We start from the raw sequence: 21203 nt of genomic DNA on the forward strand, positions 1-21203 counted from the left end.
TGTTTTTTGGAATAACACAGCAGTTTCGTAGTGTGCTACGAAACTGCTGAAGATGATGACTAACGCACAGCAGTTTCGTAGCGTGCTACGAAACTGCTGAAGCTACACAATCTAATCTCAGTCAACCGATTTTGAAAAAACAAGTGGAATTTTTTTGAAAAGGGAATATCTTCAAGGGATCATCGACAGGTACCAAATTTCAACAAGGTCAAGACAGGTGGAGGAAACATGTATTTGAATCCAACTCTAAACTTTTTGTCATAAAGTGATCTTATTTACTACAGTCCAAGATATGTCAGACAACTTGGAGGAGCTTTTGTCTTCACACAAAGAAAAGGTTGACAGCACATCAAGGACGTGGCATTCTTATATGTTTTGTATAATCAAAGATGAAAGGCATAGTTCATTGGATTTGAACATTTTCAAGGAAAGCCAAAGGCTGATAAACAGGGGTAGTTTCCTATGTTTCAGGGGAAATGGAGAAGATGTAACATTGAAGACCAGTATGGAGCTTTGAACATCCACCACAGCCAAAATAAAAAGGGACCACATGTCAAAGAATGAGAATGACTGTAATTAAGGCTATTATTAGCATAATATGGAGTTAGACTCCTATTTGATTTAGATCTCTAGAAAGTCTAGTAACAGTTTGTTACATTTAATAGGTAGCTAAGATTTGAATAGGTGTCTTTAGAAGTAGATTTCGAGTTCCCCTCATGCTTGAGGAGGAATCTCAATTAGGTAGAAGAGCTCTATATATTGGAGAAAGAGCAATGTAAAGAGGGTTGGAAATTTATGTAAAGAAGCTTTGATATTTGGCTTATGTAAAGACTCTGTTTTTTTTGGTAATACAGTACTGGCTTATGCTTCTCAAGAATCATAGAGAATTCAATGTATGAGTTTCTTTTGTTGTCTTTTCATGTTATCTATAGTGTTATGAGTATTTGATTACTTAGAAATCACTTGCAGTGTTCTAATTTCCTTCATATACTCGTAGACTGTCTTTTTTTGTGTTTGGTGTGCTCTACCTATATTGAAATCTGAATGCCTTGACTTTTATGCAAAGCCAATCCTACTGTTAATATTGAATCACATATGACTCCATAAGCCCAATGGATGCTTGTTAATTTTGTTTCCACCATTTCCATTCCTATTTGTCTCACAAAGAGTTAGCCATCTTGATCATAATCAAAAACCTTTAATCCTTTGAGAGAACCCTCTCAGACTAAGGAGGCTAAGCCTTAGCTAAAAGATTGGTTTGAAAAAGTTACTTGAAGTCTTCCTGGTATGCAGCCTTCCAGGGCCTGATTTTAAGATAACAGTGTGGATACAGGACAAGAGTGGTAGCATCAATCAACGAGCAGCAGAGGAACAAACCAGAGAAGTCCAGTTGAGAAAACGTGGGAAAATGCAGTATTGTGGTGAGAGAGTTGTGTGGAGATATTAGTGTTGTGATTGCGTTGTCGTGCATGAGATGAAGTGAGCTATTTCTGCTATGAATTGTTGAGAGTGCCTATGCATAGGAAATACCCTAAGAGGGTGAGTGTCGCCTAAGAAAGGTTGAAGGTTCTTGTGCTGTGTGAAGAAGGTCGAGCAAGCCAGTGCCACAACGTTTTAGGCTAGGAGGGCCTGATGAATTAAAAAGGTCGAGAAATGAGTATATGCAATTGAAGAGAAAAGTGTAGAGAGGATTATGTAGCGTGTATGTGTTGGTGAGTGTTGTGAGTGGAACAACGAGTTGTTGTAGATCGTGCAGAGGGCCGAGAACAATAGAGTGTTGTGAGGAGTTGTGATGAGTGACTGTTGTTGACCAGATTAGTGGGTTGTTGTAGAATGAGAAGAGTGAGTAGGGTTGTGAGGAGAATAGAGTTGATTTCAGGTAGAGTGGCTTCCAATTATGGGGAACACTGAGTTCCTTATTGAGTGTGGGTTTGAGCTTGCATACAAGGAGTTGGTGCTTCCATATCTAGTGGGTGTTTGAGAAGGCTTGGGGGTTGGAAACTTGTGGAAGTTGGTTCTTGCATGAATCCAAGGAGCTGCAAGTTGGTGTTTGCAACAAATCCTTGAATTTGGTGCTTCACATGGTGCTTCTAGTAAGCTGGACACATGTCTACAAAAAGAGGGAGTTGGTGCTTCCTTCTAGTGGGTGTTAGCAAACAATCAAAGGGAGTCAGTGCTTCCTATGAGTGGCGGCTCACAAAACAAATTGATGTAATAGAGTAATTGCTCTTATTTTACATAAATAACAACAACAATCTTTGGTGGTTTTTTCTCGAAAGGGTTTCCACATAAAACATTGTGTCTCATGTGTATGATGCTCATGGGGTGTGATTGTATGTTGATTTCATATTGCTACCATATTATATGTTTCTTTTGATTATATGGATGGGTGCCAAGTTTGAATAAGAAATGTAAATTGGCATAACGAATTGAAAATTAGCCTTAAAACCAATTCACCCCCCCCCCCCCCAACCCTTAGTATTAGCATTGTTTCCAACATAGTTGAAACCTCAGTGAATTTTGTAGTGAAATATGCTCATGCTCCGAAATTGAGCAGTCAAGAAAGTTAAAGTGTAGTGGAAGCACTTTGCGCTTGATGAAGCTACATGGGATATGGTTGATCATATGCGGGTTATGTATCCTTCTCTATTCACTGATTGAGTGGATGTGCTTTGATATATGTTTTGATTTTTTTTTTTATGGTTATGTCTATGTATATGCATATGTATGTAAATACTTCATGGAGTTGTGTTATAAATCTCCAATAAGTGGTATGATGTTCATGATATGTTGGTTACATCTTCAGTAGTATGATATGATGTAAATGCTACATCTAGATGTGTTATAAATCTACATGGGAAGTATGTGTTTCATGGTTTATAAGTGTCAATGAACATCAAGGATGGTGTTCCCCCAAGGGGTAGAGGTTTGTAACAACACTTGGTTGATTTCCTATGTAAATAAATAAAAATAATAACCAAGATCATGGGACACTTATTCCAAGATGAATGTTGGGAAAAAACATAGTGATGGAGATCACTAGTGATTAATAAATGGCTATGAAAAATGGAAAAGGAATTGGAAAAGGAAAAGTGGCATTTATTAGAATTTTATTTATGAAAATAATGGAAAATAGGATAAAGGGAAATGAAAGGTAATAGAATTGCATGAGGAGGAAATTGAAGTAAAATTAAGGAAAAATGAACAATTTCTTGTTGATGAACACTTAATGAATGCATGAGCTAATACATGCTATTGCAGCAATTAGAGAGGGCATTAGACCTTCGCGATGGATCTGAGATAAGTATTAGAACCCTATGTTTAAATACACATTCATGACCTGTAGATTACATGTCCTCAACATGTTTGATGAAATGATTGTCGTGGGTAGGCCTGGTTAGGTCAATTCCATGATCAAATTTTGTATGAATAGATTTTTCCTGATGTATTTTATCATTTTAGAAAGTCTCACTGAGTTCTGGGAAGTGGTATAGAGGCTAACCTGGCAATGTGGCTCAGAATCTGGTACCTCTACCTCTAAACTCAAAAAGAATTGTTGCAACCACCTCGAAGCAAGCTTGTGCATGCGGTTGTAGTGTTCCAACCACATGGAGGGCTTTTTGTGGGTGTAGTTTGTGACCCAGGTAAGAGAAAAAGGTTTATAACTCATGTTTTGTTCACCTGCGATGGTTACTCAACCTCTAAGTGACCTGTAGTCCCTGTAGGATGCTATGAGATATCAGTATATCTTCCATGGTCGACTCCACTTCCTTAATGGAACCTGGGAGGTCAGGTCATGTCATAGTAGATCTTCCTCTCATTTTTTCCCTGGCAGTTTTGTGAAACTGGGTAGATATGGGAGGGGTGGTTACATGGAACACACCTAAATAAAAAACATTAGATGACAATTGCACAACCATAAGAAAAACATCACCAATTGCAATTAAAAGAAAGAAAACAAAAGAGAAATCACTCGAGGTAATAAAATCCTAACAAAGGAAAATTTGCAACAGTGAAATGTAAAATAGATCTAAAGTATCACTTAATTATCAACCACCCAAATATCAAAAAGAGATCCCAAAATGAAGTCAATAGCTCCAACCAAGGCACTAAGAACCCTCAAGAAAGTTTTTTAAGAATGTGAGCAATAGAGGATCCCAAACAAACTAACCAAATTATATTCAAACCAAGGGTATGCAACAACTTATAGCAAAAGTAACATCGAAGCCAAAATAAACCAAAGGAACTCATAAAGAAAAGATGGAATAACTGAAAGCCAAAAATGCAACAAGAAACCCTTATACAAATGAATACTCAAATCCAAACAAACCAGCCAACTAGAACGAGGTCTGGGACAGATCCATAGTCCAGACATAAGGACAAAATAGATTAAATCTGAGGTAGAGGGTTTCAAAATAGTTTTGAGTTTTTTGGGGTTAGAGGCTCAACCACGCGGATGATTTGTGCTTGGTGCGTTATATCCGCACACTCAAGAAAGAAAAATTATGGTTATAAACTCTCAACCGCACTGTAACACATTATGTGTGTGCAATTGGGAAGAAAACTATGTTTTTCTTAAATAAATGTGCATAAGATTAAATAAAAGGAAAACTATAGGAAATAAAACCCCAAAGAAATTCGCAAATTCTCAGAAAAATTTGAGAGAGCGCCAAGAACAAGAATAGGAAAAAAATCGAGGAGATTCCAAAATAGAGAAGGAAAAAAAATGAATGCTCTCATTGAAAGAACTAGTTTTTTTGTAGTAAATTATAAACATAGGGAGCCATTTCTATGTAATCATATGCCCTATTAGGATCACCATACAAGAAAAAGGATGGCTAAATCGAGGCAAAAAAAATTCCCCCAATCAAATTATCATGCAAGCAAACATTCATGCAGTTCCTAATGATATAGGGTTTGAACTAACACCCAACCACCTCGCAAGTTGGTGAAGGATTTTGGGCATAATGCATAATTATCTTGCTAGAATCTAGAAATCTCTCTCTTTCACTATCAGTCCCAAGCCTACACACAAGCACAAACAAACAAAAACAACAAGTAGTCTTTTGCCAAATATTGTTAGCTCAAAACATAAAGAAACACATCAATATAAATTTCTACAAACATGAATGTAAAAGAAGGGAACATGAATTGTCATTAACCATAAATTAAATATACATCAATACCTTTGGCTTTGATGTTCCTCTCCTAATTCTAGCATAGTTTCCCCACTATAATGAAAAAAGACTCAAGGCAACATGTAGCTCTCAAAAATGAATCACAATAGCATCAACATATGAATCTATATAGCTCCATCTCTTTGATATAACTCTTAGATTATCACTAGCCTAATCCTCTAGGATAGCCAAATATAAATAGGAAAAAGAAGATTGCCACCAGGATAAATGTAGACACCTAGGATTAAAAGAAGTTAAAGAATCTTCTCAATAATGTGTCCTATCTAGCTCAAATAGATGAGATAAGGTGATGAGTCAAATTGATCTCCTAGGAACCCTAAGAATCTAGAATAAGTCTCCCAACTGCACAGACTAAACAATGGAAATTTGGTCATAACTGCAGGAAAGATGGGTTTTGTGTGCAGTTGGAACCTTCCAACCACACTCATAAGCTTCCCTGCATGTAGTTGTGGAATAGCACTGGGAAAGGAGTGGTTAAAGGCCGAGGAAAAAGGTCAATAGTGTAGTAACTCAAAGGGAATAACCCTAGGGAGAAAAATAGTTTGATAGCATGATTGAGGTAAAAATATCACTGATCACATCTAGTCTTCCTTGTGGAAACAATTCTTAGATGACTACTGGATATAGAGGGACAATGAGTTTCTTATAATCACCAACACACTTATAATATAGTCATGTGAATCTTTGAATATTATTGGCCAATAGTATCTTGTTTTGGAATCTTATGGATTGTTGTTTCACCTGCAAAATGCTATTCCATCCTGAATTTTAGAATGAACATTGTTAGCATCATTTTTCTTGAGGAAGCAAAGGATAAATCCATTGTAGTGTTTTCTACGAATTACTCCATTCACAATTTGATATTGGAAATCTTTGAGTCTAATTGGTCTCTGGTTCATTGGGTTTAAGTTCTTCAATATGGTAATGTGTTGCACATATTTCCCCAAATCATGGTACCATGAATCTTCATGCTAGAGAATGAAAGGGTCTTCAGATAAATACATAGATAATTTGTTTCCCCATCTTTCTTATTCTTAATTTTCAAGGTCTAGAGTCTTTACAGAGACTTTTCACAAGCCATGGTTGCTTATGGCATAATAAAGCTTCAATTATAGATCATATTCCCATAGGGATGTCTTCTAATTTCTCCTTCTCTCTCTAAACTCCTCTATGAATAATGATCTTACTATTGGGTGAGGGGCAATTACCTTAACATGTCTCTTCATGGTATAAGGTCAAAACTACTTAACTTCCCTATACACTGCATAGGTCTACTTTTGATTGAATCGGAGTACCCACAGTAAAGATCATACTTGTCGATGTTTCAAATCCCAACAGGGATCCATCATCAGGACACTTATTGATACCTAGATAGTTTAATTCATAACCATGTAATCTTGTTGTCACGAATGAAATTTGATTCTCTTCCTTTTCATTTTTCTATGTGATTACAACTTCCAGAGACAAATCTAAGATGAAGGTATGTAACAAAAAATTATTATTGAAATATAATTTATATAGGGAAAAAACATGAGCGATGAGCTCCTTAATTTTTGGAAAGGAATCCTTTTATGTATCAATCCACTTAAATTGCATGCCCTTTTGTTGTCATTACAATAAATACCCTCAAAAAAATTTCCTAAGTCAATTTTGGAGCCCATATTAATTGTGGTTTCAAGCCCCTTAATGTCGCCATGTTGTTTGATTTGTTATTTGTGTAGTTTCTCTGAGGGTCACAACCTCCTAAGTAAATGTTTCCTAAGCATTGTCACTTAACCATTAGAAGTGCTTGAGGTAGTTAGTCCATGGTTGGTCGAACTCATCACTTATCTTGACTTAGAAACTTACCTTCTCTCCATGCACACACTTGAAAAACACTCAAAGGTACATAAAAAACAAACGAAAGAAAGAAAATGACTCAGAAAATAAAAATCCCACTCCAAGTTGATGAAGACATGTTCTCAACTTGAGTGCAGTCCTTCGGGTTGAAGAAGTGTAGCCTCATTAAGCACACTCCTTCATGGTGAGAAAGTGTGCCCTACCTAAGCACACTCCTTCATGCTAAAGACATGCACTCTTCCTCGTGCATGCATGAGCTATTTGGTTTCATGTGATCACTCTCCTAGAAAATAGTAGCCCACTTAACTTCTCTTAGCTAACCCTTTCATGTGATGAGAAGTGGTGATCATGTATGAAACAATTTTTCATGTAAATTTCTTTAAATCAATCAAGTTAATCATTTTACATAACCATTCTCATATGAGGAGCGCACAATTGGAGATCAAGAAGCTCTTCATCAACCTTCTTCACAATTAATTTCTACATGTCCAATATTTTCATTGCCTTTCATGATTTCACTATCATTCATTATTTTCTTATTGTCGTTTCTTGGTTTTTATGCTTAATTGTTGGCATTTCTGTTCAATATTCATGCTGCAAGTGTAAATATGTTGTCGCTTGTAGAAACTTTTCACATTCTTCAACCTTTAATATTCCATTGTGAATGTGACATCATCTATATAACCTTACAGATCTTTCTTCTCCTCATCTTTTTTTTTTTTTTTTCACAAGATCGTTTACTCATATATTAAAAAACTGTAGAAAGCCAGAGCTATTACATAGGATTCAAGAAGAGCGGGCACAAATGAAGTCCAAAACCGGGACGCAGCCCGTGACTTCTGTGAGATTAAGTTGAAAAGAAATTGCTGGAAAAGATGCCTACTATACTGCCTTACAAACAAACCGTCTATTAGCTTTACTTTACTGTTCATTTGACTAACACCAGAATTAGTTTACTGTGTCTTCCATCTGAACATCCCTCTGTTCATCCTTTTGGTGCCTTAAGTCCCTCGATTTCCTTTCTCTATTTTATCAGCTTCTTTCTTTTTGAGCGGCTGTCTAATTCAAAATCGTCCCTCAGCTCTTTGTGGTGTTTAACAAAACGAGCAATCATGAAAACGTGCTCTTTACAGAGTGTGCAGGTATCATTCCCTATCACCCTGTCCAGGGGATTCCCTTGACGCGCTGCGCCCTCCTGTGCTGTTGGCTACTGCCTGTTCTCTGCCATGGCTTGAAAGGAGCGGATTAGCAAACAAAAATCTGAGAAATAGTTTGATTTATACCTGAGGACGGCTTGAATGGCTTGAACACCGAATCTCTGATTGGTAACACGCTTTGTGCTGAGAAGGAAAGGGGAACTCAAAGTTCTGGGCGCGCTCTGGACAGTATCACTCCCTTGAACAACTATTCTAACCTCAATGCTCCATACTCTTTTTTGCTGTAACTGGGGCTGCAAAGCTTGATTGAGGAAATCGCGCAGGGGAGCAGATATATAAAGGGAAGGAGAGAGCCATACTAGACGATAGAGCGGGATATTGAAACCTGTGAGCACTGTATGCATAACTTGCTGCGGATTTGAGGTGCACTGTCCGGGAGGCTTGAAGAGACAATTGCCTACCAAACCAGAGGGGATAACACGGGAGGGGCTGGGATCAAGAAGAGAGAGGGAAGACGGAGGAGTGTAAGGTAAGGGATGATCATTCGATGACAGGCTGATGGGATGAATACTGATCTGGCAAGGTTCAGAGGGGCTTTTCTGATGAGCTAGATGACGGCTTGACTGATTAGGGGATCTCTTTTTCATAGATTTTTTCATTTTCACTAACCTGTCCCTGCTGTCGGTTCACCGCCTTGCTGGCAAGGGAGTCAGCTTCTGCGTTGTGTTCCCTCAGCACATGCCTGAAGGTGACTTCCCCCAAACTTCTTGTGTTCTCTGTGATTCTCTTCCTTATGTTATTAAGACCTTCTTTGCTGAAGTCTTTATCATTGATCATGGTTGAAATTATGATAGCCGAGTCCCCAATTATAACTGGGTTCTTTAGTCCCAATTTGGATAAAATTGTGGTGCCAAGGAGGAGACTGTAAGCTTCTGCTGCGTTGTTCGATGTCCTTCCCAGTCCCCATTCATAACTGCAGATGTGGTTTCCTTCATGGTATTTTATTATGCCTCCTGCTCCCGCTGCTCCTGGGTTGTTCTTTGATGCGCCGTCAAAGAACAGGAGGGGGCGGTCTTGTTTGCTGATCCATTGTCTTATTTCTTCTTTAGTTCCCCTGAGCTTCCATTTGGGCTGCTTCTGGTTGGCTTTATTCTGTGGAGGAGGATTCTGAGAGTGGCTTACATTGAAGTTACTGTACCAGTCCCTTTCCTCTTGGGCCCAACTCTTCTGGTCTGGGAAGGCTATGAAGTTTGCACTGACCGCTTCCGAGATGTTTGCTATAGTTTTGGCTATTACACTGTCCATGTTAGGCCTTTTGTTTTTGAAAACGTAGTTGTTCCTAGCTAGCCAGAGGTTCCAGCATAGAGTAGCAGGGATACACTTCCAAATTCTGTTGATATTATTCTTGCCCTTCTTAGGGTGTGGAAAAACTCTTTTCCAGTTCTTCTGGAGATTGTGCATCTGATCAGGGAATCCTCTGATGTCCAAGGGGCTTGTTATCCTTTTCCAACACCTTTGAGCAAATGGGCAAAGAAGGAAAGAGTGTTGAATTGACTCCTCCTCTGCCCAACAGAAGCAGCAGATCGAGGGTCCTTGTATTCCTTTCTTTCTAAGGTTCTCCGCTGTAAGGATTTTCCCTTTTAAAAGGGTCCAGTTGAAGTGCTTTACCTTTGGGAGGCTTTCTGACTTCCAGGCAGCTGAGTAAAGGTCCCAGTTTGCTTTGGGGGTTGAATTTTGGAGAGATTTGTACCCTTCTTTAACCGTGAAGGATCCTCCCCCTGTGTCCCAGATATATCTGTCCTCGTCGTCCCTTTTTGTTGGAGCTAGTCCAGATAATGAGAGCTTCAGATTGTGCCACAGAGCTTTTAGATCCGGAGGAAGATTCAGGTCTTTCCAAGCCTGCCATCTATTTTGGTTCCATAAGGATATGTCATGCAGGGTGATTATTCTCCTTTCCTCCATCCAGTCTTGCAAAGGTCTGAACTCTTGAAGAAGGGTTCTTGGATTGGAATTCATTATTCTGTCAGTCCATATGTTGATGCTTTGTCCGTTGCCTGGGAGCTTGGAGACATTTTCTTTGAAGTGTGGCAGAACTTTCTTGACTAGACGCCACATCGGAGTGCAAGGCCTGTCTGTTATTGGGTCGTTGAGGATATTGGAGTTTAGGCCCCTAAGGTATTTTATTTTGATTGTCTCCACCCACCACGAGCCAGCTCCTGTGAGAATCCTCCAGATCAGTTTGAGCCCCAGCGCCTGGTTGGAGAGGCTTGGAATTTTTATGGATAGACCTCCTTTTTCATAAGGAAGAGTTACTTGGTCCCAGCTAACCAGACTGAATTTTTTTGTGTCCTGTTTACCTCCTTGCCAGAGAAAGCTTCTCATTATGAGCTCCATGTGTTTGTGGATACTAGCAGGAGCCATAATGATTGCATATTGATAAATTGGGAGTCCGGAGAGGACAGCCTTTATAAGAATGGTTCTGCCAGCTAGATTAAGCCAAGAGACGCCCCAGTTTTGGAGATGGCCTCTCATTTTTTCAATGTGGGTTGTCCAGACCTCTACTTTAATGTGTTCCTTTGCCAGAGGCAGGCCCAGATAAGGGAAAGAGCTCCAATTTTTTTGAAGAGGGATATCCAGGATTTGGGATATTCTTTGCTGAATCTGATGAGGCACATTCCAAGTGTAAAGCTTGCATTTTCTGTTATTCAGTTTGCCTCCTGAGGCTTGGAGGAAGGCGTCCAGAACTTTTTTGAACCTCCTTGCCATTAAACTGGAGGCTCCCCCAATTAATAATGTGTCATCCGCGAACAGTGAATGGTTTATTTCCTTTATTCCTCTTTCAATGCGGATGCCTGTGATTTCTCTTTTGCTGCGAAGATTTTCTAGATGGATGCTGAGGGATTCCGCCATGATAATGAAAAGGAAAGGGGAGAGGGGGCAGCCCTGCCTCAACCCTCTGGAACTTCTGAAAAAGTTGCTGGGTCTACCATTAATCAGTGGGGCGGTCCAGGAGTCGAAGATACAAGCTCTGATCATATTAATAAAATTGGGAGAGAAGCCGAAATTTTTTAAGACCGCACATAGGAAGGAGTGATCTACTCGATCAAATGCGTTGGCCATGTCCAGTTTGATGATCATTCCACGCTCTCCTCTGTTGTGGCTGCTATGTATTGCTTCCTGGATTAAAATAAAATTGTCTATGATCTGCCTCTTTGGGACAAAGCCTCCCTGATTCTCTGAAATTATGAGAGGAAGGAGATTCTTTATCCTATTTGCAATTATTTTTGTTATGATTTTATATGAGACATTACAAAGCGAGATGGGCCGGAATCTATCAAAGGATTTGGGGTTGGCTTCCTTGGGGATCAAAGCTATATGTGAAGACTTCGTATTGTCCCCCAGTTTGTGTTTTCTAAAAGCATTTTTAACCATTCTTACAAAGTCCTTCTTTATAGTTTCCCAATGTTGTTTGTAGAATGAAACTGTGAATCCGTCCGGCCCTGGGGCCTTATCTTGCTGCATACCGAAGGTAGCCTCTTTGATTTCTTCTGCTGTAGGTTCTTGCTCAAGCTTGTTGTTGTGTGCCTCTGTTGTCTTACTTTTGATTATACTTAGAAAATCATCGTTGCCATGGTGCTGGGGATCCGCCGAAAGGAGTGCTTTAAAGTGCTCATGTGCTGCGTTTTTTATGTCTTCTTGATCCTTCAATTCTCTCCCGTCGACTTCAATTTTGTCTATCTGATTGATTGCTCTTCTGATCTTGACATTGTTGTGGAAGAAAGAGGTGTTTTTATCCCCAAATCTTAACCAAAGACAGCGAGATTTTATTCTTTGCTCCTCTTCCTCCATGCGGTTCTGCCGATATAGCTCTTTGTACAGATTTTTTTCCTTGTCTAGGTCCTCTGCTGTGTATTGCACTTGTTCTTTTTCTTTATGCCATCTCTCCATTTCTAATAGCAGCTCTGTTTTCTTTTTCTTTTCAGAAATTGCCTTTTCCCTTGCCCATTGCTTTATAGCTGTCCTAAGGTGCTTTAGCTTTGATTCCCACACGAAGTGGGGTGAGCCAAGGACTTCAATCGTCCACTGTTCCCTTACAAGAGTGCGAAAATCCTCATGGGAGTCCCAGGCTCTGTTATATTTAAAAGGGAGAGGACCACGGCCTTGTGATCCGAGGCTGTGCCATGGATTATGTGGCTCCTGATTACTTGGTAATTTTCTGCTACTCCTTCCTGGACTAGGAACCTGTCTAGCCTCTCTTTTATGTTGTGTATTCCTGCCCTTCTGTTGGTCCATGTGTATTTTCCATTTGACAAAGGGGGATCAATCAGCTTGAAGTGTTGGATAACAAGGAAAATTTTAAGGATGGAAAAATTTCTTGAAGTTTAAAAACATTGGCGAATCTCACTAATCCCTAATATGCAAACTATAAAATGTTTATTGATATATTTGTAAAATTATTCAAATTTATAATGATTTTATATATAGCCTCTATACAATGTTGGCGATTTTTAAGGTAAAATAATTTTATATTCTAAAATTTGGGCGAATCGTCTTTTATAAAATTGGAAATTGGCGAATCTTTTTTGTGGAAAAATCATGGAAAATTAGCCCACTGGGCGAACATTAGCCCCTAAAATTTTCCATGTTGGATAATGGATTCTATCTTATCTCTGGACGGGTCGGCATGGTAATTTCCCCCATGTTTTTCATCTACCTGCCTTATTAGATTCAGGTCTCCTCCAAGGATTACCCAGCTGCTGTGAATGGTGCTGAGGTCTGTTTCTAAAGTGTTCCAACAGCTTGCTTTATCTCTGTAGTGGTTAGGAGCATAAATGTTGTAGATGTGATGAGTCTCCCGGGTGCTTTTATTCTTTAGATCTGTTCGGATCCACCAGTTGCAAAGCTGGGAGCTAGTAATTTCCCACTTATTTGTATTCCATAGTGTTCCTATACCTCCTGATGCTCCGGATGAGCCTTTTGATATACCTAGGTAGTTTCTGAATCTTTGAGTTTGAAGAAGGAAGTCCTGCTCGGTGGTTTTGGTCTCCTGGATTAGGAGGATATCTGGCTTTTCCTGGTTTATGAGATCCTTGATTGCTTTCAACTTTACGGGTGAGCCGAGCCCCCTACAGTTCCAAGAGACCAAATTCATTATTTACCAGTGTTGGGGTGGGGTCCTGATTTCTCCTTGTCCTTCTCACCACTTCCTTTTGACTTGCCTAGGAAGGAGTCCATTGGCTGTTGGGTGCCGGTTGCCATTTCCTTTGCTGCTGTTTCATCTCTTAGCTCTTTATTCGTCTTGCGGCCGACTTTTCTCGGAGGGTCAGATGGCTGATTTGTTTCTTTAGCTTTGTTCCTTGTGAGGATTCTTTCAATGGTGGGAGGGGGGGAGGGTGGAGGGTTAGAGCAAGGAGAGGCAGGACGAGGGGAATGGGGAGGGGACGCCGGAACTTCTTCTGTTAAGGATTCGAAAGGGTTGGAAGAAGATGGGAAGGTTGAAGAGGGAGGAGGAGGAGGGGGGGGTTGTTTTGATACTGGAGGGGCAGTGGTACTGATGCCCGGGTTCGAAGAGGACTTTTTTCTTTTTACTTGTTCTTATGAACCTTCAGCATGTTCCTCATTTTGTGCAACCTCATTTTCTTTTAGTTTACTGCATCTATTAGCAAAGTGGCCGTATTCATGACATACCTTGCATTTGAAGGGCAGCTGTTCGTAGTCCAGCTGTTGAATGTGCATCCATTGATCCACTTTTAGCTTTATGGCTTCCGGCAGTCCTTTCCCAAGATCAACTTCAACGCAGATCCTAGCGCATGCATGCATATTCTCCCTTGGTTCCGATCTGTCTATGTATTTTCCGACTGCATTGCCGATCGCCTTGACCGATTCATCCCCCCAGCAATGCAAAGGCAGATGAGGGAGGCGCACCCAAACTGGGACTGCGTTGGGTATATCCATTTCCGGATCGAAGTCCGGGGTCCATCGGTTCAGGTATAGACCTCTTGTGTCCATGAAATAAGGCCCGTTGCGAAAGATGAGGTGCTTGTCTTCTTTGGTCTCGAATAAGAAGGTGTAGTATCCACGCCCGCAGAATCTGATGGCAATCTTCCCTTGAATCATTGTGCTCCAGTTACGCTCCACCCATTTTTGGACAGTTCTTGGAGAAGGCCAGAGGCCTGTGAACTGCCCTACCAGACCTCTTTCTGAAAGTGCTATTGCCGATTTCCTGGGAAGAGATGGGGGTAGATTGACTTCAGGGATCTCATCCAGCTTCTTTATGAACTTTGATAGGGAGGGCCGGGTTCTGGCTTCTGAAGGATTTGTCAGGAGGGCGGCGAAGGTTTCTTCTGGGCTCTCAGAGACCGGGGGGGGAAGGCGGATCCTGCCATTGCAGGCCCGCTGCGCACAGCAGAGGGGCAAACCGTCCAGAGGTGGGAACCCCGAATGCGGGGTCAGTGCTAGTCGAAAGGGGGCAGGAAGAGCAGGGAGGGCCTGGCCAGGCAGAGCTTGGGGGCAAGGGCGAGGACACAGGGTTCAGGAGGGCAGGGCTGCCGCGTCGCAGAGCAAAGTCATTTCGTCATCCTTAATATTCCTCTTTCTTCTCCTCATCTTATCATCGAATATTGTTGTTAAAACTTGCTTCCGAGCCTCCAACGGGAAGAGTACACTTTTGAAACTTGAAGCCTAGTAAACCTTGAAAATTGTGCCAAGAATAATAATTTTTTCCTCCTGAGCACACTTCTTCACCATGAATAATTGTGCCCTCCCTTGAGCGCATGAGCACACCACAAAGACTCGAAGAAATCCCCTTCATCCCTTTGACATGCACTAATGCACCCTCCTTGCCTTTGAGTTCATGAGCGCATTGTGAAGGCATGAAGGCTGGTCCACCCATTACTTCATCCCTTCAAAGTGTGATAGTGCACCCTCTTTCTCTCCTTGAGTGCATGAGTGCGCAGTGAAGGCCTAAAGGCCCAAAATATCACCCCTTCAACCCTTAAGAGTGCGCTAGTGCTCCCTTGAGGTTTCTTTTCACTCGCTTGATCACATGAGTGCACTGTAAAGCCTTGAATGACTCCTTACACTCCTTCATGCTTTGAAAGTGTGTCCTCCTAGTTTTCATGTGTATTTTCTCATGCATCCAAGTGGTCCTTTGTTGTTCTTCATAGATTTTCATGACTAGTTACATGTGATGGCTCTTTGTATATGACTTACAAGTATTGTTTCATAATAGGTTGCTTCAAGCTAGTCTTCTCATTATGAGTGTGCTACCACAACCAAGTGTTCATGCTTCAAGTATTGTCACCTTGCCTTCATCTTTTGGAGCCATGTTGCCTCTTAAAGTGGCCTCCAAATAATCCTCAAAATAAAGAACTGAGGAACCTGTCAAAGTTACAAAACCAAACATTCCCATATATGCAAACACACAATTATTCATTGATAAAAATATTGAGTTTACATGGGGAAATATCAAGGACATATTCATGCAAGATAGGTTTGCCAAGAACTTAGAAGATGTGCACGCATACATTAATATTAAGAAGTCCAAGATTCATAGGATTGCATGTCGAGTCTCAATTATGCCATGTGCAATTGTGATTAAATGAACCATTACACATATGGATGACCCTGACTTTGTGCTTCACAATAAGAGTGCTAGTGATCTTTCCACCTATTACGGTGAATACATGTAGACATATTACAAGATGCTCACGTTGGCAGAATATGAAAATGATAACTTTTACACGAGATGGGTCGACCTCAACACAAGTGATGTTATCAAATCACGGTGTTGAGAACCTGCCAAGTTTCGCCATCGCCCATCCGCAGTTTATCTGAAAAATATTCTCAGAGGCTTATATCAATATTGTATAGCCATGTGTTGTTGGTTACATGGGTGCAAGAACGTTGAGGTGTTCAAGGAAAATTGGATATATATGCTCAACATGTTGGTAGCCCCTGAAAGATTTTTCAATTGGGCATATATATTTTCATACGAGTTCCAACTTCATGTGGGGTGGGAAAAATCATCTTTAAGGGCGAACCAGGCACCAAAATTATACATGTCTACATTTCTCTTAGATGAGATTTGTGCATAGTATGTGTTCCCGAGAATGATCTGGAGCTAGACCCATGAGGATAAATTCTCAGTTTACTTCCACTACAGAGTGTTATCAGAATCAAGCTTTAGAGGTGTATATGACAAACTGGTTGAGAACTTCTTTGCCGTTTTTTTCCAGATGATATTCAATATCGATCCTCCTTTCATGATCAATCAGTTGAAGGAGTCAAATATCCCTACATATTATGTTGCAATATGTGACCAATAAGGAGGTCATGAAAGAAGTAGAAAATCATCTGGACAAGGGATTGTCAGGAATTATTTATAGGAGGAAGAAAGCACCTTACCTCACATTCCCATTGAGGATCAAATTATATGAGTTGAAGAGCCACAAAGTGATAGTAGAAGAAATACAAGATTTGTACTGCTCACACTTCTCCACTAAGAACTTCCATGGCTATGATCCTAGGAGAGTGATCAAGCAACATTACCAAAGGATCAGTCATAATATGGAGTACTCATCAATATCCATAGTAGATGATGAGAAGATAAATAACTGGTAAAATGCAAACATGAAGGAACATCTAGGGATGGAACCTAGTTGACCCCGATATCCACCACCTCAAGATTTGTAGGTGTAGGAGGAGGAAGAGATAACCCCTCAAGTGAGGAAATAAACTCCTAAGAAGATGATCAGGTATGACTTGATAGGAAAAAGCAATGAGAAATGGAAATTTGATCCTTTAAACACAGGAGCTATGCAAGAACAGAAAGAGAGGAAAGAAGTAGAAAAAGAAGAGGATAAGAGGTAGTAGGATGATTTACTTCATAAGAAACAAGAAGACGAAGAATAGACTAGGAAAAACAGAGGTAGTCGTAGGAGGAATAAGAAGAACAAAGATTTGAAGAAGAAAAAATTACTCAAAAAGAAGATGATTTGGAGGTTTAAGTTACCATCCAACCCATGGACGATGAACGAGGCACTACAAAGGAACCTCTCCTTATAAATGGTCATCTTCCATTTAAGGAAATGGGAATTACACCTCCATCGGATGATAGAGTCATGGATGTATGCAGTGTAATGTTTGATCAACTAAAGAATAGCATCATGCACTAGAGGAATAGATACTTTACCAATGATACTCAAAATATAGTCTTAGTTGATACAGACATGGTGATAACCTCTAACACCAAAAGGAATCCTAGGGAATTCATGGTATAAAATGTTGCATTCACTACAGTGGCATAGGACAATTCTTAGTACTTGTTGAACGAGAATGTCAAGTTGAGAAGAGAAATTGTTTCATTGAAGAAACAAGTGAAACATCTTGTGACGGAGAATCAATTGTTGTCATCACAAGGCCTGAGCACCACAGAATGGAAGGAATCCATGCAAGAATTAGTGCCAATGGAGGACACCACAGTGCAATTATATGATGAGATGATTCATCTACAGCATGTGGTGTCTCCTCTCATTGGCATTCAGAAGAAGGCATGGGAAATGGTGAAACTCTTGCAAATAACAAACAGAACCGTCAATCATCTCTAGGAGTGGACTGCCAAGTATCCATATGCTCCACAATATTTGGATAAGAAAGGTAAGATCATCATAGAGATGGATAGAGTTCAGTTGAGTTTCCACCACCAAAATTACATGTGTCTTGGAGAACAACTGATTAGTACTATTATTGCATATAATCGACTGCATAATGGTTTTAAGTCTCTAACATAGAAGTATGGGATGCCTTTGATAGGTACACTTAAAGAAATCAAAGGTAGGAAGATCATCTTCCTAGAGATCATGGAATAGATTAAGCATATCAAACCGATGATAAAACAGGAAGGCTTAGAGGTTACTAAAGAAATTATTCTACAATACGAAATTGCACCATTCAAAGCTCATATGAAACTTTCATGGTTGTGGAATAATGTACAGTCAAACTCCAAGAACATATTGATTGAGGAACTGGAGGTAAAGATGCACTACACTGGGGAATTTCCAGTTTGGATCAAAGCCATCTCCACGGAGTTTAGAGCTTAGCACACTCACGTTACAATTGAGCTCCATGAGGAAGAAATTGACTTATCAATTTGAAGATTCTTTAAGCCATTATCAATTTTGTCTTATATAATCATCATCTCATTTCTAATTTCTCTAATATAATAAATGATATGTAATGAAGTCCAAGGGACACATGTGGAATGTCAATAGCCACACACTGGAATGTAATGAGTCATGTATAGAATATGAACACTCATAGAACTTAAAGAGTCATGAGGAGGCTCAAAGGTCATTGTTACTTGTTATAAATAGCTCCTCATAACTCAAGGTAGGGGCTTGGATTCTAGAGGTCTTGCTTTTTGTTCTCTTGTAATACATAAGAGATAGATCATTCTTTGCAAAATCAAGTTGTGGCTTCATGTCCCACTATTGGATATAATTTTTCATACATGTAACAGTGTACTTGGTGTTATGGTGTAAATCTACCTCAAGCTGAGAAAGGCAGGTCTAGGGTAGCATCAAACCACGCTTAACCTGGTAGCTAGCCCTACCAGGTCGGGAGAGGGCTCTCTCTTTGTCAATCTCAAGAAAATAAAGCCAATAAATCTTGAGATGACTAATATAAAGACTAATTTTAGGCTAGGTATATGCTCAGAGGAGTTTGATTGAATTTAATTTTGGTTTGCTGGATCAAATGTGAAAGGCAATTTTGGGTCCGGGGAATGAGCTCAGTCTTGCAGAGGGTTCTGTGAGGCGAGGAAGGAAAGTGCTTTAGTACCTTGAATTAAGTGAAATGGTGAGTCTTAGGACTAGTAAGGAGTTGGAGAGGGCATGAAAATGTCATGAGTCCTCTTCAAACAATAGAAAACATGTAAAGCTAAACAAACCCTAAGGTAGAGCACTGCAACATCAATGATTTCCACCTTTATAATTGATTCATTTAGTTAAGCTGAAAAGAGAGAGATAATGGCACACATAAACACATGATAATTTGAATCAAAAAAGGAAAAAAAATACTAAATCACCTTGCCACAAGAATCCCACAAAATGCTACAAACCCTGGTCTATTTCCTTGCCAAACTGCAAAATGAATGTACAATAATGCTAAAAGCATTCATAAGAGTCCAACCTTTACAAATGACTGAAAAAACACATGATATAGACCTCCAAACCACCTATGATATCCATCAGGGGTCGAATCCATGAGAAGAAGGATGCTTTCAACCATATCTAAACTAGGAACACAAAAATAGGCAGTGGAACAGCTTGCCTCTAAAACCTAGGAAACTGATTCATTCAACTCTAAACCACCTACAACTGATGTATCTACCTTATCAAGTCAATTTTTATCATTTTTACATCATAGTACATCAATTTACATCATGTCACATCATGAATTTAAACATAAGAGAGAAAAATTCAAACTAGAAGAAAACTAGGTGAAAAACGGAGTTTTTTAGCAAAATTGGCACTTTTTCATCCTGTGCATAGTGCCATTTTTCTGTGTGTAGCGCTTTTTCCAAGTTGCCTTTGGAGGGCTTCCAAAGGTAAAAATCAGGTGCAGGATAGCTCGTTGGAAAGCCCTATGAATCTACTTTATGGAACAACTTGAATTTGTTGATTTGGAGTCCATTTTCCCCTCCGAAATTGCAATCGCCCAAGATTGCTTCCTGTGTGGCCAAAAAGTGGCAGAGAGGGCAATTTTTGGGTGTTTTTGGCCCTTTTGGAGGTCCAAAACTTGTCAAAATTTTGTAGTAATTTCTAAGCATGCATAAATTTTCATAATGAATCCAAAAATTTGAATTTTTCTTCAAATGGAGGTCCCTATCAAAAGTGAGCACCAGGTGGTGCTACGCACCTGCCAGAAAAACCTGTTTTTTCCCTGAAAAATTCAAAAACGCCAAAAAGTTCACCAAATTTCTTGAAATTTGGCATGAGTGATCTATGTCTAGTGCTATGCTGGCCCAATGAAGCTTCAGCCAAAATATTTGAGTTTATCATGCTCTTTTTTCTTTCTTAAGGCCCTTTTTCAACTTAGGCTTAAGCCTCTTCATTATACTATTAATATACTGTCCTTTATTCCACTGTTCACCAACATTTTGAATGCATGTTGTTTCTGAGATAGTGGTAGGTGACAAGGTGAAGGAAACACCAGCAAGGTTCACTTGGCCATTATGTAGATGAGTGACAAACAACCGGGCAAGCCCATAGCAAGAATGATGTCTAAAACAAGATATAGCAAGAGGACAAGCAAGCAACTCTTGAAACTGATAGTGTCCTCCCAGATGATCTTTCCCCATTTATGTGGCTTTTTTGGTACATGAGCTCCTTGGAAGAATCATTGAGAGTTTCATCTTCCCTCTCATAGTCTGAATCTGTCTCCATGCTTATGAATTTTAAGTGAAAGCAGTTGAGTATGAAGAGATTTTGAAATATGAGATGAGTGATGTGTATAAGGAAGTGAATGCTAGGAGGAATGGCTTATTTTGGGAATGAAGGTATTGGATGCTATTATGAATTTGGAATTAGGGATTTGATAATGAAGTGGATGTAGTGAAGGAATAGGAAGTGGGAGCTAGGGTTTGGGAATAAAGTATAGGGCTAGGGTTTGGTAAATGGGAGTGGGGTTTAGGAAGTGAATGTTGATGATGTTATGGAAAGGGCATGGGATGTGCCAAGCTGAAAATGTATGAAGTGAAAAGAAGAGCAATGCCCTTTAAAAACTTGCAAAAGAGGATTTAAGAATTAGCTAGGGTTTATGTTAGCAATTTAGCTAGGGTTTTTCTTAAAGGAAACCACAAACATCAAAGGCACCAAACACAACTTCCCTGAACAAGGAGGAATGTTTTACTTACTTGGAACAAGCTTTAATTTGATTTTTAGGAAGTTTGGAAGAGTTTTGAAGTGTTTCTGGCTTTTGGAACAGGTGCGTAGCGCTAAGGAACATG

At 39.8% G+C, this 21203-nt stretch overlaps 1 protein-coding gene across 1 annotated transcript; it reads right to left on the minus strand.

Annotated features, from left to right (window-relative positions):
* Positions 1-8821: 8821 nt before the first annotated feature.
* LOC149254146 (uncharacterized) lies at positions 8822-12487 on the minus strand. Its single transcript, XM_089454701.1, has one exon. The coding sequence runs from the start codon at positions 12485-12487 to the stop codon at positions 8822-8824; it is 3666 nt and encodes a 1221-aa protein (XP_089310827.1).
* Between the last annotated feature and the right edge of the window lie 8716 nt (positions 12488-21203).

Source organism: Pinus tabuliformis, chromosome 7, assembly GCF_031772625.1.
Source record: "Pinus tabuliformis cultivar Carrire ecotype Pingquan chromosome 7, CPIR1, whole genome shotgun sequence".
Lineage (NCBI taxonomy): Eukaryota > Viridiplantae > Streptophyta > Pinopsida > Pinales > Pinaceae > Pinus > Pinus tabuliformis.